Raw genomic sequence first — 24,465 nt, 5'->3', positions numbered from 1 at the left:
CACTTTTTTAAAAAAAAAAACTTATGTATTTAGGGGGTTTCAAAATGTTGGTCTAGTATGAACCGACAAAAATGTTGATTAGGATAAAAGTTAAAAAATTTTGCTGAAAAGGTACTTAAAGGAATGGACCGACATAGACCATGGGATGACAGGGGGGGTTTTTACACCCTTCGGGCAGCTTTCTCAAGAAGTATGGACTTGCCCCTGAATCAACTTTTACCATCGTAATTGAGGCAGCGAATGTAAGTTGCTTCAACAAAAATCAAAGTGATTCAATAGCAGGTCCTAAAGTGAACTTGTCCAAAATTTTGTATGGGAGGTACGGGATGGAGTAGACAAATATAATTCATATTCGAACCTGATCTATATCTGGTAGATATTATGAGAATGTGTAAAGTATGGACCAAATCGGTCACTCCCAAGAGTTATCGTGCCCACAATTTTTCCGAATATTTTTGAACTTTTGTGGGGTAGGTACCTGAAGGAGTGGACCGATATGGCTTATCTACGAACTTAAACTAAGTTTGGAAAAAATATTGCGAAGGCCAAATTTTGGCCAGAACCGGCATTTCCGTTCCTGAATTATCTTGCGCTTCCACCCATAAACATGGTGTCATAGGGTTTGTTTTTCAACTTTCAGGCTATTTTTTCAGGAAGTATGGACTTGCCCCTGAGGAAACTTGTACTTTCGTATAGGGGACAGTGAATACAAGATGGTACAACAAAAACCAAGGCGATTCGAGAGCAGGTCCTAAACTGAACTTTTCCGAAATTTTGTGTGGGAGGTACTCGAAGGAGTTTACCGATTGAGTCCATATTGGAACCTCATCTAAGTCTGGTAGAAATTTCATAATGTGCAAAGTATGGACCAAAGGTACCGGAAGGAGTGGACCGATATAATGCATCTTTGAACTCGAACTAAGTTTGGACAAAATATTACGAAAGCCAAATTTTGGACAGAATCGGCAGATCCGTTCGAGAGTTATCTTGCGCTCCAACCACTACACACGGAGTCATAGGGTTTTTTGTAACTTTCAGGCTATTTTCTCAGGAAGTATGGACTTGCCCCTAATGAAACTTACAGCATCGTATAGAGGACAGCGAATACAACTTGCGCAAACAAAAATCAAAGCGATTCAAGACCAGGTCCTAAACTGAACTTTTCCGAAATTTTGTGTGGGAGGTACCCGAAGGAGTGGACCGATTGAGTCCATATTGGAACCTAATCTAAGCATGAAAGTAATATATATTTATTTAATAATAAATAAAGAATGGTCAATTTCACCCAGTAAATACTATCCGATCATCATCCAAAATTACTGGCATCTTCCTTGGCCTAAACTCGTACCTCTTGCAAAATTGTAACACCATTGAACTAAAACTGCGACATTTTCTTGATTATGATGCACTACATACTGTGAGATCTATGACCACGTACGTCAACATAATTAATGGGAAAGACCAGAGTTCATCTTCAAATATTACATTCATGAGCGGAATGGGTATTCCAGGAATAAAGATACAACCTGTACATTAATTTTTTTTACAATTCATACAAAAGTTTCGGTTCATTTAACCGCTAAATATTCATCATCTTCTAACATTGCAATTATATTCTTTGTTTAAATTTCGCGTCGATCGGACTATTACTTTGACCAATAGATAAGCTACAAAAGCGGATCAAAATTTTGTTTTTCATCATCAATAACAATAAATGTCTATTCTGGCCTGAACCCGGCCTAAATACAAAATTTCGTGACGATCGGTCCATAATTGTTGGAGTTTCATTGCAATTTATAACGAACAGACGGATGAACACACATCTGTAAATCGCTTTATCTCGTCTATATGTGAAAAATCGTATTACTCATTTTGGGCAAAGTAAATCTATAATACCCTTCCCAAATTGTGGAGTAGGGTATAAGAATAGATTTTTTTATTTCTTAAATTTTTGGCTAGTAGAATATGTTGAAAAAAATTGTCTGAGATATAAGCGTTGGAGGGGAAAAATTCATTGTGATTTTCATGTAACATAGAAGTTTAAACGCGGTTTTGTCGAAATTGCATTTTTGAAAGCCTTGCCTACCGTTGCTCGAAAACGGATGGTCCGATCTTCATATGTTTTTGAGGGACACTGAAAAAGCGATTTAACGAATTTGTTTTGAAAAATATCAATATTTTTTTTAATTGAAATTTTGAATTATACAGTTCACCATTTTTTAAAAAAATTTATATTGTTAATTCCGTTTCTCTTAAGGACAAGATTATTAGGCACGGTGTGCCTGAACCAACTTTAAGTGGAAGGTGCTTACACCTGGGAAGTTTTTGAGGATTCTGAAACTACAATGATCAAATATAAGAAAAATCAACACACCGGTGGACTTTTTAAATAAATCGCGGTCAAAGTTCACATTTTTAGGGTTTTTTATGTTGTCACGATTTTGCTTGAAAACTGCAAGTCCAATCGAAATAGTATCAAAGAAAATTTTGTAGCTGTGAAAATTATCTACACCATTGATATTTATGATAACTTCGTAGGTTTAAATGAAAACCACTTACAACAGGGAAGTTTTTGCGGATTCTGAAACAGCAATGTTCATAGATGAGAAAAATAAAAAAAATCGCTGGAGGGATTTTTAAATAAATCGCGGCCAAAGTTTATATTTTTAAGTTTATTCTAGGTTTTCGCGATTTTTCTTGGAAACCGCAAGTCCTATCGAAATTATGAGAAAGAAAATGTTGTAGCTGTGATTGACCTTTGTGATTTGTTCCTAGGTTTTACCATATTTTAGATATAGGAGTTTAGTTCATATTTTTTGGTTTTTTTGTTAGGTTTTCACGATTTTACTTGAAATCCGACAAGTCTTGTGGAAATGGGACTAGAGAAAATCTTATATCTGTGATAATTCTCTTACAAGATTGGCTTTTGCAATTTTTCCTAGGTTGTACCATTTTTTGAGATATATAAGTTGAAATTGGGAAATTTCAGTCATGACATTGTTTTACAAGGAGGCGATACAGTCAGTGCATTGTCCCATGTTGAACTTATTTATCACAAAAATGTTAGAACCAGTGCTTCGGAGTCGGAGTCTGGAGTCGGAGTCTAGCAAATTTTGCTGGAGTCGGAGTCGGAGTCTGGAGTCGTGAAAAAAGGCTCGACTCCGACTCCGGGCAAAATGTTTTTTTCTACATTTATCAAAAGAGTTTTATTTTTTATGATAGAGAGATTAACTTTATTAACATTTTGATAAATCGTTTATTCATTTTATAGGAAATCTATGAGTAAACTTGTAAGCAAAGGATTTATTATATTTAGTAATGTTCCATGACAATAGATAGATATAGAATCATCTTTCAATATGAATCGATTTCTTAATATACCATCACATTTATGACAAAACTTATATACACTCTGGAATACTAGTTTTAGATCTCACATATTTATACTTCACAACATAATGTGGAAAAAGTATTATAAGTTTATTTTGTCCACAATTAAGGGGTTATGGTCACTTATTGTGCACGAAAAATTAAATTTTTCATGAATTTTTACAAGTAATCTACCAATTTTTTCCAAAAGATATTGTTTTCATCTGATTTATAATACCTTGAGCTACTTTCAGAATTTTTTTTTTGTTGAAAAATATTGCACAGTTTTCTGACAAATGGCCACCTACGAAAGACTGTTTTTACTAAAGCAGTTTGCGGTGACCACTGTAGCTCGAAAACGAATAAACCGATCAGCATATGTTTTTGTGGGATCATTAAGAACATAATAATCGTGTACTTAAGCGAAACGAATTAAAAAATATGCATTTAAGAAAAATGTGAACTGTAAAAATCAAAATTTCGATTTTACCTAAAAAAGTTGAGAGTTTTTTCGCCATAAATCCGTCAAAATTTTTTTTAAAAAGTCTCTTGCTTAAGTACAATCTTTTTATACGTATAATAATCCCAAAATGCTAGTTTGAGAAAACCGTGTTTCAAACTTCGTTGTTACATACAAATCACAATGAATTTTCTCTTTCTAACGCTCAAATCTCAGCTAATTTTTATCCGTTCGACATATTCTATTCTACATGTACTTTAAAATGAGTCAGCAAAAAAATTTCGCTTTCGTAAAATCTGTAAGTAACAAATTACTGTTGGCATACCCATCTTCATATTTCGACAAAATAAAACAAAAAAGATATGTGACGGTGACGTACAAAAAAAAAAAAAAAATTAATCAAACTCGTCAGTTCTACTTGTTATACCCTCAGCATTTATTCTAACGAGGGTATATACCCTTTCATACGGGCAAAATGTGCCTCATCGAAATAATGGTTTTAGACCCCAAGTATGTTTGGACCAAATATGTTTCAGACAGTTTGGAGTCGATTCAGCAATGTACGTCCGTCTGTCTGGCTGGCTGGAGCGCACGATAACTCTCGAATGGATGAACCGATTCGGTTCAAATTTTGGCTTTCGTAATATTTTGCCCAAACTTAGTTTAAGTTCGAAGATGGGCTATATCGGTCCACTCCTTCCGGTACCTCCCCCACAAAAATTCGAAAATGTTCGGAAAATTTGTGCGCACCATAACCCTTGAAGGGAGTAACCAATTTGGTCCATACTTTGCCCATCGTAAAGTGTGCACCAGACTTAGATAATGTTTCAATATGGACACAATCGGTCCACTCCTTCGGGTACCTCCCACACAAAATTTGGGAAAAGTTCAGTTTAGGGCCATCGCTCGAATCGATCTGATTTTTGTTTTAGCAAGTTGTATTCACCGCCCTCCATACGACGGTTCAAGTTTTATTAGGGGCATGTCCATACTTCCTGAGAATATCGCCTGAAAGGTGCAAAAACGTGTATGACACACACGCGTGTGAGGCGGTTGGAGCGCAAGATAACTCTAGAACGGATCTGCCGATTCGGTCCAAAATTTGGCGTTTGTAACATTTTGTGCAAAGATAGTTTACGTTTGAAGATAAGCCTAATCGGTCCACTCCTTCAGGTACCTCCCCCACAAAAGTTCAAAAATGTTTGGAAAATTTGTTCATACGGTAACTCTTGAAGGGAGTGGCCGAATTGGTCCATACTTTACGCATCCTAATATATCTACTAGATATAGATCAAGTTCAAATATGAACTATATTTGTCCACTCCATTCGGTACCTCCCACACAAAATTTCGGATAAGTTCACTTTAAGACCTGCTATCGAATCACTTTGATTTTTGTTGAAGCAACTTGCATTCGCTGCCTCAATTACGATCGCAAACGTTTTTTTCAGGGGCAAGTCCATACTTCTTGAGCAAACATCCCGAAGGGTGTAAAAGCCCTCTATGGCACCATATGTAGTGGCTGGAAATCCACTTCCATAATGGTCAATGAAGATCCATTCATTTTAGTATCTCCCCCGCAAAACTTTTGATCTCTAATCCTAATGAACATTTTTGTCGATTCAAATTCCCAATATTTTTAAAACCCCTAAATACATACGTTTTTTGGGAAAAATTATTTCAATATATACAGGCTGAGGGTATATCTCTGTCGGCAAAGCCGACTGACACTTTTTTACTTGTTTTTGTTTTAAATTGATAATCTGAGGATTTACTCGTACATATGTTTCGGCAAAATCTATTGAAACTTTCTAAATTCTTTCTGCTGTTGTTGTTCTTTTTGATATAAGATACAGCAGATTCAATACGGAACATCAATTTTACATCGCATTGCATTACAAATTGTCTTAGAGAAAAGAACAGATAAGCATATAGGGTCTTAGATAGGAAAAGTTGAAAAATTTAGCAAATTTTATTAATTTTTAGTGGTATAGGAAATTACCCTCGGAGTCGAATCCGGAGTCGGAGTCGTGAAAAAAAACTAGCCTGGAGTCGGAGTCGGAGTCGAAGGAAAAATGGCTCGACTCCGAAACCCTGGTTAGAACCCACGAACACATCATAGTGGCAGGTCTTGTAGAGAATTTTCACAGCTACAATAATTTCTCTAATATATTTCGATAGGACTTGCTGTTTTCAAGCAATATCGTGAAAAAATAAAAAACCTTAAAAATGTGAACTTTGACCGCGATTTATTTAAAAAGTGCTCCGGCGATTTTTTTGTTTTTTTATTTTTCTCATCTATGAAGATTGTAGTTTCAGAATACGCAAAAACTTCCCAGGTGTAAGCACCTTCTATTTAAACTGGGTTCACTGTGTAGCTTGTTAATGATCGCGATTTCGAGTTACAGTGGGCAACGCACTTGTCAGAAAAATACCCAATATTTTCAAAAAAAAAAAAAAAACAGTAAGGAAAAGATCAAAGTCGGGCGGAGCCCACTATATGATACCCTTCACCACAGTGAATATGCACATAACTTGGAATAATTTCATAGTTTCTCTTCAGTAATGAAAGTCATGGTTTATTACTCGGAGGAGAAAAACAATAGATTTATTGGACGCCTTTCATGTTTTCGGTACATATGTATAACGGCTTATAAGCTAGTTAAATGTAAAAAAAGATGCAGATGAAATTGGACTGATTTATACCTTAATAATTTATGTATATCTTATGTATATCTTAAAAGTTTTAATAGGTCAGTATTTCTATTGACAGCCTGCTATCTGTCCAAATTTCATAATACAATATATGTATTCTAGCAAAGTGCCCGCCACTTCGTATGCGGAAAGGAAATAAAAAAACAACAAACAATATTTAATACCGAAATGGTGAACTCTGAAAACGTTGTTGTACTACTACCTATTTTAATTGATATGTAATTTCATTTAACTACTATTTGTAACATTTTAGTTATATTTCCTAAAAAATCGGACGTATCTCACCCCTACAAATTAGCAGCGAGTGCTTCAATGTGTAGTACATTTTAGTAATTCTAAAACATTTATTGAACTTTAGAACTTTGCTATTGTTCCAAATTATGTAATTTCAGCATTAATCTTATACCCAAAACCAAATTTAGTAATTCTTGTACCATTATATATGAGATATTTTCAATATCACCTCCATAGATCGGTCAACAGCGGCCTTCGTACCAAATTTCAGAATTTGTACGTACACCTGGGTATAAACTTCTAAAATTACTAGAATTCGAGCTCTGTACCTAGCCCAAATACCTAATTTTGCACAGTAACTTTAATTCGAAATTTCAGGATTTCAGCTCTATCCGTTCACCCAAATCCTAATAATATCAATATTAGTACCATTGAGTACTTTTCGTACACACGTGTACAGCTTTCTAAAACCACCTCCTTATGTCAACTGTACTTTTTAAACTTGATTCTCACTCGAAATTTCAACCTTTAAGCTTTATCAAATACAAGATTCTATAAACAATCCTTAAGGCAAAAATCGACGGAAAGCGCGGAAGAGGTAGAAAACAAACAACCTGGCTCAAAAATATCCAGACATGGACTGGCTATAATGATGAATACTCTCTTTTACAAGCCGCTAAGAACAGGGAGCTGAACATCATTGTGTAACAACAAATAATTATAAATATATACTTAATATCATATATGTATCATTGAAATATTATTGTACGATCACCAATATCCGAATAACGGATGAGTAAATAAAGAAGAAGAAAGCTTTATCTGTTCACAAAATACGAATTGTTACCAAATTTAGTGCATTTTAGTACTTTTCGCACACTTATATTTCGAATATCCAAAAACCATTTGGTACATCTATTCTACACTCTATCAGTGACCATCATTCTAAATTTCTAGCTCTACCGGTTCGCCAAATACAAATGGTACCTTATTTAGTACCTTTTAATACTTTTCGTACTGTTCCAGTTCGAATTTCCAAAAACTCAACCTTATCTGACACCTTCGGACCAAGAGTGACCCTCACCCAAAATTTGAAGATTCCAGATCCAGCCGTTTAGCCTGGGCCTTGATTATCAATCAGTCAGTCATCATTACTCAACTCTTTTATAGGTATAGATGGGAGCTGTATTTGACTCCATACAGATTTAAATTAAATTTTGTTATCTTATCTATAGCCACAACTCTGTCACACATTCCAATTTTAACACCGCTTGTTGCCAGGCGCCATTTGATTTTTTTAAAGTTTGAGAGTTTTTAACCTTAACGTTTCATTCTGCATCATGAAAATGCGAGCTCTCACACATCGATTCAAACCAGTGCCTGTTTGACCAGATCCAATGACTGAATTTATCCAACCAATCAAAAAAGGCGTGGTCAACGTCGCCAGAAGATGCAGTAAAAGCTTTCAAAACCCATGTTTTGGAGGTGTTTTAATCGGAGTGGAAAAAGTCGGTCAACAATTGGTTTAAACGCATGAAAAAATGTATTAATCATCCCATTTAGCAAACTAATTTCTAGACCGAATTTGGTCCCACGTTTCAAATTTCGGTAGGAATTAGTGACAACTTTATTTTGGTTGTTAGCTTACCCAAAAATTTCTTTAATTACCGATATTATAAACATTTTAATTTTACCGATTTTTGTCGGTAACTCGAAAAATGAGTTACAGAATTCCAGTACAGATTGGAGTAATCTTAAAGTATACTGGCTTTTTTGGCTTGATATTGCCACATATCCACTTAATATTATTTGCTCTGTTTCTTAACGTGGAAGAAACTTGAAGTTTTACCACTTTTTACTCTAAAAGCGTTCCCTTATTTCAGATACCATACAATTCATATGAGAGTAGTTTAAAACTTTTGATACTTTTAACATTTTTTAAGTAAAGAGACAGACCAAATGCTAGATGTCATAACAAATCCCTGGTAATGCGAACTTTATTCCTTACTTGTCTTAAAGTAAGGGATAACAAAAATAGACGATAAAGATACGGTCCATACGATCCCTAGAAATTCTCACAAAACTCGTTTACGGGAAGTTATGACAGTCTAATGTAGATAGGATGATATTGCAAATATCTTCACTTGATAAGAAATAAGAGTCTTGAGTGTAGCCGTTATGTGGACCAAACTGTCTCACTACCATTATCAAACATTTTCGTTCATTCCTACAGATGCAAATATCTCCTAAAACAACCTAATAGGAAAAGGTGCTGCGTGTTACTTCAACTCCCTAGTTTAAAATCGTGTAGTTGGACGATTTTTCTACTGCTCTTAGTAATTTTAGTACAGAAAGTCTTCATTACAATGTATTTAATTTAAAAATAGTGGCACAAGGTATGAAAAAGTGGCACAAAATTTGAAAAAAGTGGCACAGTTGGTATCAAAATAAAAATGTGTCACAGAAGTAGCAAAGCCGAAAAAAAGTGTTAAAATTGATACTTTAGTGGCAGGCACAGCGGTCACGCTGGTCCCTTGCCGAAACAAATTATCTTTCCGAATTTGTATTTGAATCGGACAGTAAATGCGACCTGTACTTTGCACAAAGACATAATACGGCACTCAGTGGGAAAAAATGCAGATTTAGCGTGCAGAAAATAAAAGTCGATGTTTTATTGTTAGTTTATCCAAAATTATAATAAGAATAGCTTCAGATTGGCAACTTTACTTCATTTATTGGTATACTCGTAATTGGCCTATTTGTATTATTTATATATTTTTTGATCTAACCCCCATATGGCGGTACCTCCCGATTTATGTAATTTTGATGATTTAAGCTGCATTATCCAACCAAAATGGCTGAAATTTGGCATTTTAGTCTTCCTTGGGGTTATAAAATATTCCGACAGAGAATTGTTGGCACAAGTCCACTTTTTGATATAGGCCCCATTGAAAGGTACCGTCTTCATTGGGGGAATAAAATATTCCAACAGAGAATTGTCGGTACACTTTTTGATATAGCCCTCATAGAAAGGTACGCCTCGATTTTCGGTATTTTTAAAATTTCACCCACATCAACCAACCGAAATTGCTGAATTCTGATTTGAATATACATACATACATAACTTATGGTGGAGGGTGTAATAAGAGTTCTGTTCTGCACTTTTTGGTAATAAAAATTTGTATTTAACAGTTTGTTTGGATACGTATCACTGCATTAATTTTTCTACTTGAACCCGTATTACGGACTTTTTCATTTTGTAATTTCTTATCTGCTACGCCCTGATTAATTCCAAGGGATATCTGATCTTATTTATGAAAACGTTTCCTATAATCGTTGTTTTATTGGAACCAAACTTAAAAGAGAGCTTAGTTCTCGAATAGGCATATTTCCTAAAAATTTATATAAAACCAAAAGTTGCAGAAAGTCGCAGGTAAATAGACAAGATACATAAAATACTAATCCCCAATTTTAATTGAAAAATTTAGAAAAAAATGGGACTTACATTTGTTTACTTCGAAACATCAAAATTGAAATAACTTATGGGTTACAAAACTATTTAATTTATTTCAATACCATTACGGTATATCAAAAATACAAAATATTCCGCAATAATATATTCACAGAATTCACACATCTATCGCAATTTTAGACCTAAAAAAGGTCATCGTTAACATCGTAAAAGATATAAATTTTAAATGTGCCGTTATTCCGTTCGGACTAGCTATTTCTAATTATTACATATGCCTTTGAGTATAGTCAACACTTTAGTTCAATACTCTTCTAGCGTTTCATAGTTTCCTTCAAGTCCATTTTTTAATTTTCTGACGCTAGATCGGCATATTTCTCACTGTGCGGCAGTGTGATGTAGGGTATAAAAAGACATACATATGAAAAAAAATCTTCTAAAAAAAGTTTGGTAGATTTCTTGTAAAAAATTCAGTTCATTAAGTAATTATAGAATACACGTAGTTATTAAAGAATAAAAAACATATTTAATATCAATGACAACGCATTCAGTAAATGTGCAAAGTAAATTATGATTTCGCCATTCATTATGTATGTACCTTCAACAAATAAAAATTCTTCTTTAACAACTACAACTGTGAGTAGTCTGTGTAATGGAGTAAAATTATGCCAATTTACTAAACTGTTATACAAATAATATTATATGTACATAAACTCTTCAGAGCATTACTCATCTGATGGGTGAAATGTCTAGAGCGCCGTGCTAACACGAAACCGGTTAAAGGAAGCGGGTTCGACTCCGTGTAGAATAGTTTTGTTCTTGTTTTTTTTTTTTTTTTTTTTTTTGCGGAAAGAACGAAATGTTTTTCTCAATAAACTTCTCTTGAATCTTACAAATGAAAAAATGTATTGAGTTTTTTTCCAAATAACCGCAATAAACTCTAGCTCCATTGCATATACTCGTATTATCATTGTTCAAAAAGCTATTCCTCGTTTATGTTGTAAGTAAAAGGTAAAATAAAAACAGTAACAGTAATAAAAACAATGTACACACACACAGAGGCACTTAAAATTGAAATTCGTCCGCTTTCACCACCATCAAAAGTCAAATTTTTATACCAAAACACGGCAACCCTGCCACCATTACATTTACATTTTGAAGCAAAAAAATGCCTTTAAAAACTATACATAAGGAAAAGGACGATATTTTTAGAATCAGGAGAAGAAATCCTTTTAATGTAGTCAGGAAAATAAGTGTATATATTTTTTTGTCCCCAAAATGATCATGTCCCCAAATAAATCACTAGGTAGATACTTTTTCGGGGACTGTCCCCAAAGAAACAAAATGTCCCCAAAAACGCTACTGTGTTGAAAAAGTGTCCCCAAACCCTGCACACTACATACATATATATATATATATATATATACATATATATATATATATAGTAGCCCTTGCTGTCGGACACTCGAACACCTTCACCTTCTGCATGTAAAACCATGTGGATCCCATTTTATGAAGCATCGGGAGGCTCGTTTTTTTCTAAGTTAGCATTCGAACTGGTTTCAAAATGAAAAAGTTAAAAAAGAGAAATTTTCACTCATTTAATATCTATCATAGTTTTACGATTTTAATAAATTTAATATTCAGCTTATCACCTCTAAAAGACCACCATAAATATCTTATTAACTCTCAATATGTGCTATGTATGATTTATATTAAATCTCACCTATCAACATTCTCCCTCTTTTTACAGTGATTCAAGGTGTCAAAGTATACCGTGGAGATCGTCAGTGTGTTCTGGTAGGTGGTCTGTGTGTGCACAACAGTGATTGCCTTGAACCCACCACCAATAAGGGTCTATGTCCGTCCAACCAACATTTGGGTGTTGAATGTTGTTATGAATGTAAGTAAAAAGAATAAAAAAATATTCAAAAACATATTTTATCACCCTAATTTATTAGGGAAATTATATGATCATTCCACATGAAAACTTCCTGGTAAAAAAGCATTCTCCTAATAAATCAAAATTTTAAAATTCAAACCCCTTTTCCCCAATTCTATTGAATTCAAAAGAAAAACTAATTGGTGTTTTGTAAATTTCCCATTTTTTCTCATACATTCCCTTTACAGTGCCCGTGAGACCAGCTCCTTGCCATCAACACTGGGGTGAATGCATGGATCGTTGTCACAAGGCTTTGATGAGACCCGGTACTGATTGTAAGAGTGGTCAAGTCTGCTGTGTCCTGGTTTAGATGAAAATTGATTGGGGAACGACATTACAGTCGCTGTGAAAATAACTTTGTTAAATGATAGAAAATATATTTAATATAATTTAATAATTATATAAAATGTTATATACGCGTGTACATAAGAAATCTATGTACGAATGTCTATATTTTCACGTTTATAGAGCTAGAGCTTAAAGATAGCTTTTGATACAGTTATTATCATTAGCACTAATATTAGATTTAAACAATTATTTGTTCTATTTTTTTATATAAATGTATCTTTATCGATACTCTGTACTATACATACATAATTGACAGCTGATTTTTTTGTTTTTTGATTTTATTTATATCTGTATTTTGTAAGACAATAAAAAAAAAATATGAACTATGTTAGGTCCTAAATGGCATATGTTGTTTTATTATATTTATAGTGAAATAATAATTTCTAAGGTATTGGCGAACATCGTTCATACGCACAACGTGTTATATTTTTGTTCAATTTACAACACACGTGATGCGTGGTGTATAAAAAAAAAACAAATAACAAAATTAAAATATGTAATATGGAAATAAATCCAAGGACTAGATAATAAAAGTTCATTGATTTTAATTTTGTTTTTTTTTTTTAAGAAACACACACTCATCGACTCATTGCCAATGTCTTGGCCATATGAAATTGTCTTTAAAAAAACGTCTGTAAAAACTATGAAAATCCCTTTTAAACAAATTGGTTTATTGAACTTTTCTAGAAATTCACTATCATCTCATTTGATGACGCATTGTTTGGCATCTAAATATTTCGAATATGTCATTCATTTTTCGCTGCTATTCACACTTAGTTAGTGTTTTCTTATATGTATCTTTAGCACACTACTGACCTCTAAACGAGAAATCTAAGTCTATAAGAGACACACAATGGCCTTGTCAAAAATCTAGACAACACTCTCTAAAATATTCAAACGGTTTATTGGAAATGTGTGTGACATTTGGTGCGCATTTCACTCCACTCTCTTGGGGGGCGTTCAAACAAAACGATATTCTATTTTTATGGCAAGCGGTCAGAAATATTCAAAAAAAAAAAATTCGTGCGAATATAAATGAGTAAGAATGGCGCTATCTGCTTAATTTGTTTTTGGTGTGAAAATAAAACAAATTTTTACACCCGACACTGTTGTTTTGTTTTATTCGACAGATGTAAACGTAAGATATATTATACAAATAAAAACAAAATAGTGTCACAGAATAGCGAAAACATTACAACATCGAATCTAAAAATACGTTACAATGCAGTTAAACTGTCCGAAATTACAAAAAAAAAAAAAAAAAAAAAAAAAAACAGTTTCATATGCGTATGAACTTGCCAAAAAAATATAGAAACTTTTGGGGCAATTATTATAACGATGGTGGGCGTTCCAAACAAATATGGACATTTCGCTTATAAATTTGATTTAGATCCAATCGCAAAAGTATTGAAGGAAGTATCTGAAGGAATATAAGTACCATTGGTATAAGTTTTGGAGCAACACGATTGATCCGTTCGAGAGCCAGCAAGACAGACAAACGACTTCTAATTTCTTTTACAATTCCATTGAAAAACCAGTAAGGTATAGTCGGGCGTGGCCCACAACATGATACCCTACACCAATGTGTATATATAAAATAATTTGGGAGTTATATCCAAATCTTGACAGATTCGATATAATTGGGCAACATTTATTTTTAGACCAAATTCCGTTACATATTCCAAATTTCATCACAATTGGACAGACATAGCATGTTTCGTGCATCAAATACCTAAAATCGACCGAAAATATATTGTGGAGCAATATTCCAATTTGAATTGATTTCGACATAATTTGGCACACCTATTTCTACCGTCACATATTTCATTGAAATGGGACATATATAGCATTTTTGGTGCAGCAAATGCGTAAAATCGACCGAAAATATATGGGAGCTATATACAAATATAAACCGATTTCGATATAATTTGTCACATTTGTTTCTATGCCGAATTCAGTCACACCTCCCAAATTTCATCGAAATCGGACATATATAGCGTGATTGATGCAGCAAATACGGCGGGTTCATTCACTTGTAAAGAAAAAATATTTAAAAATGTCTCTTTTGTTGTCTAATAAAATCTTAATATATAAAAGAGCTTAGTGATGAGTGTGTGACTGACTGGTGGCATATAAGCCGCCGCCATATAACCGCTGAGGCTAGAAAGTTGAAATTTTGACAGTGGGTTGCTGCTGTTGGTGTGTAGGGGTGAGATAAGGCTGGGTTTTTGGAAATTTGGAAATATAAGCCGCCGCCATATAACCGCTGAGGCTAGAAAGTTGAAATTTTGACAGTGGGTTGCTGCTGTTTGTGTGTAGGGGTGAGATAAGGCTGGGTTTTTGGAAATTCGTCCTAGAATGGTACGAAAAGCGCTAAAAGGTACTAAGTATGGGCTAAGAAATTTGGAAAGAAGGAAATTACAACTATGACGGTACAAAAAGTACTAAGGGTACGAAACCTACTAAATGGGACTAAATTTAGTACAATATGCATTTGGGTGAAGGGACACCGCTGGAATCCTGACATTTGGAATTAAGATTACTGTTGGAGTGTAGGATTGAAGTAGTTTTGGAAATTTGTTCTTATTGGTACTAAAAATACTAAATGGTATTAAATTTGCTACAATTTGGATTTGGTTGAAATAACACAGAGAACTCATTAACTTCTATACATTTTTATTCATTTTTTATATTACCACCAACACAGCATCCACGTAAATTATCTGTTATGGTCCGCATTATAAGGTCGTGGCTACAACACTTCAATTAAAGTAAATATATTCATCTATATATATACAAGTAAAAAAGTATCAGTCAGCTTTACTGACAGAGATATACCCTCAGCCTGTGTATATTGAAACAATTAGGGGTTTTTAAAAATTTTGGATGTATGAACTGACAAAAATGTTGATTAGTATTAAAGATCAAAAGTTTTGCGGAGGAGATACTTAATGGATCGACATTGGCAATTATGGAAGTGGATCTCCAGCCACTACATATGGTACCATAGGGGGTTTTTACACCCTTCGGGATGTTAGCTCAAATTTTACCATCGTAATTGAGGTAGCGAATGCAAGTTGCTTCAACAAAAATCAACGTGATTCGATTGCAGGTCTTAAAGTGAATTTATCCGAAATTTTGTGTGGGAGGTACCAGATGGAGTGGACAACTATAGTCCATATTTGAACCTGATCTATATCTGGTAGATATATTAGGATGTGTAACGTATGGACCAATTCGGCCACTCCCTTCAAGAGTTACCGTACGAACAATTTTTCCGAAATTTTTTTAATTTTTGTGGGGGAGGTACCTGAAGGAGTGGACCGATATGGCTTATCTTCGAACTTAATTAATGTTTGGACAAAATATTACTAAGGCCAAATTTTGGATCGAATCGGCAGATCCGTTCGAGAGTTATCTTGCGCTCCAACCACCTCACACGGTGTCATAGGGTTATTTTGCAACTTTGGGGCTATTTTCTCAGGAAGTGTGGACTTGCCCCTGATTAAACTTATACCGTCGTATAGGGGGCAGTGAATACAAGCTGCTAAAACAAAAATCAAAGCGATTCGAGAGTAGGTCCTAAACTGAACTTATCCCAAATTTTGTGTGGGAGGTACCGGAAGGAGTGGACCGATTGAGTCCATATTTGAAACTCATCTAAGCCTGGTAGACATTTCACGATTTGCAAAGTATGGACCATATTGGTTACTCCCTTCAACAGCTATCGTACGTACAAATTTTCCGAACATTTTCGAACTTTTGTGGGGGAGGTACCGGAAGGAGTGGACCAATATGACCCATCTTCGAACTTAAACTAAGTTTGGGCAAAATATTACGAAAGCCAAAATTTGAACCAAATCGGTTCATCCGTTCGAGAGTTATCGTGCGCTCCAGCCAGCAGGACAGACAGACAGACAGACAGACAGACGGACGGACATTGCTCAATCGACTCCAAATTGTCTGAAACACATTTCGTCCAAACATACTTGGGGTCTAAAACCATTATTTCGATTAGGCACATTTTCATCGTATCAAAGTGTATATACCCTCCTTAGCCTAAAGGCTGAGGGTATAAAAAGAGTAGTGAGGTGAGTGACTGACTGACTGACAGATTCATCAACGCCCAGACGAAACGGCTGAAGCTAGAAACTTGAAATTTTTAGTGTGGGTTGCTGTTGTTGTGTAGGGGTGAGATAAGGCTGGATTTTTCTAAATTCGAACTGGAAGGGTACGAAAAGTACCAAAAGGTACTAAATATGGTACCCTTTGTATTACGCGAACGCGTAGAGCTAGAACTCTGGAATTTGGAACGTGGGTCCCTATTTATGTGTACGATAGATGTGCTTAAGGGTTTTTGGAAAATCGTACTATAAGTGTACGAAAAGTACTGAAATATACTAAACGTGGTACCATTATGTATTATGTAAATGGATAGCGCTATAAGCTTGCAATTTGGATTGATAATTAAGGTTGAGAACTAACGATTATATAAGGAGTTGTTTTATGGTTGTGAACTCATGTGTACGAAATGTCCTAAATGGTACTAAATTTGGTACAATTTCGATTGTGGATGAACGAATAAAGCTGGAATCCTGAAACTGGGAATTAATATTACTACCGGAGTGTAGGATTGAGATATGGAGATAATTTTTAAAATGCGTACTAATGCGTACTAAATGGTACTAAATTTAGTGCAATTTGGATTTGGGTGAACGGATAGAGCTGTAATCCTGAAATTTGAAATTAGGGTCACTGGTGAAGAGTAGCAAAGAAAGGTTTTTGGTATTCGAACTATAAGTGTACGAAAAGTAATAAATGGTACTAAATTTAGTACAATTTGGGTTTGGGTGAACGAATAGAGCTGGAATCCTGAAATTTGGAATGAAGGTCACTGATGGAGAGTAAAAAAGAAAGGTTTTTGGAAATTCGAATTAAAAGTATACGAAAAGTACTAAATGGTACTAAATATAGTACAATTTGGATATGGGTTAACGAATAGGGCCGGAATCCTTGGGCCGGAAATTTGGAATGGGGGTCACTGATGAAGAGTAAAAATTAAAGGTTTTTTGAAATTCGAACTATAAGTGTACAAAATGTAATAAATGGTACTATATTAAGTACACTTTGGGTTTGGGTGAACGAATAGAGCTGGAATCCTGAAATTTGGAATGAAGGTGAGAGTAAAAAAGAAAGGTTTTTGGAAATTCGAATTAAAAGTATACGAAAAGTACTAAATGGTACTAAATATAGTACAATTTGGATATGGGTTAACGAATAGGGCCGGAATCCTGAAATTTGGAATGGGGGTCATTGATGAAGAGTAAGAAAGAAAGTCCAAAATGGTAGTGAGTTTAGTATGATTTGGATTTGAAGAGCTGGAATCCTGAAATTTGGAATTAAAATTTGGAACATCGTACTAATGTGCACGAAGTAGTACTTAATGGTACGAAATTCGCTACAATTTGTATTTGTGTGAACATATTACTGTTGGAGTGTAGGATTGAGGTAGTTTTGGAAATTCGTACTTATGGAAAAGTGCTAAATGGAACTACATTGGCTAAAATTTGGGTTTAGGTGAACAAATAGAGCTGATATATGAAAGTACATTTTGGAAAGTCGTGTACGAAAAATGCTAAATGATACAAAATTTGGTACCTTTTGGTATTTGCTATATGGTATAGCATTTTGTACAATTTGTGGTTTTGTAAAGCGATGATCTAGAAATTGGAAATTCGGTATTAGATTAGCAATTGGTGTTTAGAGTGGAGGTAGGGAGGAGGTTTTGAAAAATCGTACTTATTTATACAAAAAGTACTAAATAGTCCTCAAATGGGTTTCAGGGGAACTGGTAAAGCTGCAAAAGTGAATTGGGGTTAGGATATATGTTGAATATAAGGAAGTAATTTTTGAAACGTTTACCTATGTGTACGAAAAGTTGGGTAGCATGTTGGTACCAAAACCATTTTGGTATTGTGTAAACAGTTAAGGTACTAAATTTGGTGTTGGGTGTAGGAACAAAGCTGGGATTATATAATTTGGAAATACGCTATTTGTACAAAAAAATACGAAATGGAAAAATATTTGTTATGTAGATCACTCTAAAATTTGAGACAAAGTTTCGAGTTTGAAAAATTGTACTGTAAATTGTTCCATTGATGTTAACGCCAAGCAGTTTCTAAATAATGTACTGAAATTAAGTAGTCAAACGTGAAGTATCTTTTTTTAAAAAGATGTTTTTTGTTCTGACCGCTTTGGTATGTTAATTTGAAAACGTGGTCCAAATTGACAATTTTGTTAACTAGAAGTTATTTACCCCCTGATAATAAAAAAGCCTAAATTGAAATGCCTCCAAAAATTTTTCCGTTATATACGGTTGACATACCTCTAAATCGTCAAAATTTCTCTTCTAATAAACGTGAATTGAAGTGGACATTTTTTAAATTAAACTTTTATATCCTCTGAGTATTCAAGGTGCAAATTTAAAGAGAATTGGACAGTATAGATTTGTTCTTCTTTTAAAATACACTAAGTCGAGAGATGCCATTATATGGGGATATACGAAAACGTGGATTTTTATGGTCATTTTGAATGCCGGAACGTTAAATTTTCGGCATTCTAAATGACCATACAAATTCGGGTTCTGGGCGAAACCGCAAAAGCTAGAACCTTGAATTGTGAATGTGCGTTATTGTTGTTGTGAAGGGGTGAGATAAAGTATAGTGTTTGGAAATTCGTACTGGAAGGGAATGCTGTGTTAGTGAAGGGGTAAAACCAGGAGTCAAATCTGAAATTTGCAATATAATACGAAGTTTGGGAAATTCGAAATAAAAAATATGGTAGCTGTGTAGAGATGCGATACGGCAGATTTTTTTTTTTTTAAATTCTGACTACAATCGAAAAAATATTGGTAATAAGAAAAGGTCTTAGTACAACAGAATCTCCAGTATTCACTATTCCCGTATTAAATATTTGTTATATATATTTTGTTCCCTTTCCGCATACGAAGTAGCGGGCATTTGCTAGCATTGTATAAAATATACTAAGAGTTTGCGACTTATTAAATGGTAAACCTCACTCCCAACTATTGTAAAACATTGTTGAATATTACCATATACATTCGATTGACTATAAGCTGAGGGTGTAGAAACAAGAAAAACGACATTATACCCTCCACAGTAATATATGGTAAAATTCAAATTTCCTTTACAATTCCATCGAGAAAAAATTTAAAACAAGTAAAAAAGTATCAGTCGGCTTTGCCGACTGAGATATACCCTCAGCCTGTGCAAATTGAAACACTTTTTTCACAAAAAACTTATGTATTTAGGGGGTTTCAAAATTTTGGCCGTATGAACCCACAAATATGTTGATTAGGATTAAAGATCAAAAATTTTGCGGAAAAGGTACTTAAAGGAATGGACCGACATAGACAATAAGGGTTCAATAGGGGGTTTTTACACCCTTCGTGTTATTTTTTCAGGAAGTATGGACTTGCCCCTGAGGAAACTTGTACCTTCGTATAGGGGACAGTGAATACAAGATGTTACAAAAAAACCAAGGCGATTCGAGAGCAGGTCCTAAACTGAACTTTTCCGAAATTTTGTGTGGGAGGTACTCGAAGGAGTTTACCGATTGACTCCATATTGTAACATCATCTAAGTCTGGTAGAAATTTCATAATGTGCAAAGTATGGAACAAAACGGTTACTTCCTTCAAGAGTTATCGTACTCTCAAATTTTCCGAACATTTTCGAACTTTTGTGGGGGAGGTACCGGAAGGAGTGGACCGATATAATCCGTCTTCGAACTTGAACTAAGTTTGGACAAAATATTACGAAAGCCAAATTTTGGACCGAATCGGCAGATCCGTTCGAGAGTTATCTTGCGCTCCAACCTCTACACACTGTGTTATAGAGTTTTTTGTAACTTTCAGGCTATTTTCTCAGAAAGTATGTACTTGCCCCTAATGAAACTTACAGCGTCGTATAGAGGACAGCGAATACAACTTGCGTAAACAAAAATCAAAGCGATTCGAGACCAGGTCCTAAACTGAACTTTTCCGAAATTTTGTGTGGGAGGTACCCGAAGTAGTGGACCGATTGAGTCCATATTGGAACCTCATCTAAATTTGGTAGAAATTACACGATGTGCAAAGTATGGACCAAATCGGTTATTCCCTACAAGAGTTATCGTGCGCACAAGTTTTGCGACAATTTTTGAACATTTGTGGGGGAGGTACCTGAAGGAGTGGACCTATATGGCCCATCTTCGAACTTAAATCGAATCTGGACAAAATATTTCGATACCCAAAATTTGAACCGAATCGATTGATCCGTTCGAGAGTTATCGTGCGCACCAGCCAGCCAGACAGACAGACGGACAGACAGACAGACGGACGGACATTGCTAGATCTACTCAAAATTGTCTGAAACGGATATCGTACAAACATACTTGGGGTCTAAAACCATTATTTCGATGAGGCACATTTTTGGTCGTATCAAAGTGTAAATACCCTCTTTAGCCTAAAGGCTGAGGGTATAAAAATTTTGACAAGCACATTCACGATTTTTGTTACATGGGTTAAGAAAAAAATCGTGGTTTCAAATATGTTCGCGTTCACAAAATTGGATGCTGCGCCCAAAAGTTATGGGGGGTTTTATTCCCTTATAAAGAAAAAATATTTAAAAATTCCCTTTGTGTTGTAATACCAAAATGTATATATAAATCGGTAACAACATTTAATATCTATCCGTAGACGCCTAAATATTTGGTAAATTTATTTTCATTTTCGCGGAAAATCAAAAAGTAATGAAGGAATCTTTGAGTAAATTGTATTTATTCTAACTCAGAGTCCATAAAAATCTCTAAAAAATAAATTAAAAATACGTACAAAATCTAGACAATGTCCAGAAAAATGTGAGACCAACATTTTATAGATTAGGATTTTAAATTGCATATTGCAGCTACAACAAAAGACAAAAGTTTATTGTTGGCACATTATTTCAAGAATATATTTTTTGGTTTAATACGAAAATTTTGAGAACATTTTTGGGAGTTATTCTACTATTTCGCTAAATTTCCAAACAAAACCTGAATTATTTTGCTAAAACCTCTTCAAGGAAAATAGTTTATCATCGTGACAGTATATTTGCTTAGTGTGATAAACAATAGAATTAGGAAATAAAGAGTGATATTGATATTACAATCAAAGAAAACACATAACAGTTAAAACCCGTATAACGCGCGAAATAGTTAAAATCAGTTGAGGCGCATGTGCTTTTCGCATAGAGCGAGTGAGTGCATCTCTGTCAATATGTTTGCATTTTTCCATGTTTCATTCAGCGACCAAAGTGTGCCATCAGTTGCATCTTACTCCACCAAAATGCTTCATGGGGGTAAAAATAACGCGATGTTCATATGATTATAAGGCGCATCCGATTTCAGTGACCCCCTGTTAAAAATACGTCAATAAGACAAATTTTACACAGATTCGTCAAGAACCGCGGATGTGCTACCTGATTCTATTTTTGGTTAAATACGAATACTACTCCCGAATCTCTGTAGTTTAAGACACACCTTTTTGAAAAATATTATAATCGCGTATAAAGGATTCCATTTATGTAAACAATTTTAAGGGAAATCGCGGTTTAGTATGCGTTTTAGTCAAAATAAAATTTTGCTTATTTTCCTATTTTCAGGGTATCTATATCAGCGGTTTTAGTGGATGGATTCGATCGTGGTAGGGCTCATTAAATCCGGCGCGGAAAAAAACTAAAATCAAGCGGGGTTCAAGGGTACCTGAGTCACAGTTGTAAATTTTGAAGCCAAAAAATAGGTTTTTAAAGAAAAATTACGCACCAAAAATTCGACTTTGGACTCCTATTACTAGGGAGCTGTGCGGAGCACACTCATGAGATATACATCAAACGACGTGGAATCACGAGTTCTACAATCCAATAAATAGATTAGGTCATTATCTGGTTGCGCCCTCCAATTATAAGAAAAATTCAAAAGCCCCGATTTCAAAACTTCAAAATGTCAGCATCGATTTAAGGGGGATGCACTGTATATATCGAGAAGTCACACATTAGAATCATGTTGCCCAAGTGGTATTCTTCAATTCTTTCTTTAAGCTCAGGTCTGAATTTTCCCTGGTTTGACCAAAAATCAAGAAAAAACACAAAAAAGCTTGCTAACTTCAACACATTTTTACCCATTTTTTTATATTACCACCAACGCAGCTTCCACGAAAATTATTTGTTATGGTCCATATTATGAGATCGTGGCTAAAACACTTCAGTTAATATAAATTCATTCATATTTTATAAAATATATTAACAGTTCGCGACTTATTAAATGGTGAACCTCAACTTCAACGATTGTAAAACATTTTTGAATATTACCATATATTTAAACCGGCCTTGTCGGAATATTGTATAACTCAACAAAGACTTAATAGCACATTTTAGACATTTCGGTAGGATAATGCGTTTTACACCTGGAAAATAATGAAAATTGGAAAAAAAACATTAGTTAGAAACATTCAAATAAAAATCATATGCATCGGGTTTTAATAAAAATCAAATATCGTTCGTTGGTAAATGCATCTGTATTTCAAAAAGCAAAGCAACCAACAGAGAGGAATGGAAATCTTTTCTTAGTTCGGCTTATAGGACAAATGTTCTGTAATAGGCCAACTAAGTAAGTAAGTAAGTGTTGTTTGGTGTCTACTTCGCTGCTCAAATCCCGAGGAATATCTTTTTCTGTTTTTAAAATAATAATCTGCACTTAAGTGCAATGATATTAAACTTTTGTGGACGGAGGTAAATATTGTGTATAGCAGTTACTCCGTCCAATGTTATCGTGCGCACCAGCATCGGTGTGTACCGTTTGGTACCTACAACAAACAAGTTTTTCCGATATAAACGAGTCTAGACAAGGCCAAGATTCTGTCGTTTTATTTTTTTTTTTCGCACATAGTCTTCGTGGCTCTAAAACATTAAATAAATTTTCTTAGGAAAATGTATGCTTTGGAATATAATAAAAGAATATTTTGTTGCAAAAACTTATTAATGAAGTATTTTATTCGTGTAGCCTATGGCTTTCATTGAATATGGCTATGATTTCAGCAAACTTCTTAAAATAAGATCTCTTCCATTACAGTAAAACATAAAACTAAATATCTTTTTGAAAAATTAAGATTTAATATATCAAGTAGGGGGTAGGCACACTGGCACATCCTCCTGTACAGACCAGCAAGGTAATTTAGTAACTGATACAGATAGTGTGCTAAGGATATGGAAAGAACATTTTTCAAAATTGTTGGTATCCAATAGTAGCTAAGACGACGAAGATACCACAGATCCAATCCCAGAAGATGGTATTGAATGTATACCACCCGGCCAAGATGAGGTAAAGACAGCAATAAACCGGCTGAATAATAATAAAGCAGCAGGTGCTGCTGGCCTACCAGTCGAGCTGTTTAAAACCGGAGGCGAGGCATCAGCTAGTTAGCTCCATCTGGCAGGAAGAACGCTTACCCGACGATTGGAACCTGAGAATCCTGTGTCCCGTCCATAAGAAAGGAGATAAGACTTTATGCTCCAACTATAGGGACATAAGTCTTCTCCCTATCGCCTACAAGATAGTGTCAGGGATATTATGCGAACGACTAAAGCCCATGGTCAACGAAATAATTGGACCTTACCAATGCGGCATTAGACCTGGCAATTCCACCATCGACCAGATATTTCCCCTGCGGCAAATCCTGGAGAAAACACAAGAGATGCAGATCGACACCTACCACCTTTTTGTCGATTATAAAGCAGCCTTCGACAGCCCGCTACGTTCAAAGGTATTCCAAGCAATGTCTGAAATTGGTATCCACGCAAAGCTCATTCGGCTTTGTAAAATGACTCTAACTGACA

General features: G+C 34.7%; 1 protein-coding gene across 1 annotated transcript in view; it reads left to right on the top strand.

Annotated features, from left to right (window-relative positions):
- Positions 1–12,876, top strand: part of LOC141387558 (uncharacterized) — a 47,622-nt gene extending 34,746 nt beyond the window's left edge. Inside the window, exons 2-3 of the mRNA XM_073957444.1 lie at positions 12,000–12,149; positions 12,377–12,876. Coding sequence (XP_073813545.1) covers positions 12,000–12,149; positions 12,377–12,498 — 272 coding nt within the window. The 3' untranslated portion in view covers positions 12,499–12,876. The remainder of the gene's footprint in view (positions 1–11,999; positions 12,150–12,376) is intronic.
- Positions 12,877–24,465: the final 11,589 nt, after the last annotated feature.

Source organism: Musca autumnalis, unplaced genomic scaffold, assembly GCF_047663935.1.
Source record: "Musca autumnalis isolate F117 unplaced genomic scaffold, ASM4766393v1 scaffold_5, whole genome shotgun sequence".
Classification (NCBI taxonomy): domain Eukaryota; kingdom Metazoa; phylum Arthropoda; class Insecta; order Diptera; family Muscidae; genus Musca; species Musca autumnalis.
Note: the sequence above shows the minus strand (reverse complement) of the source record. Positions and strands in the feature narration are given on the sequence as shown.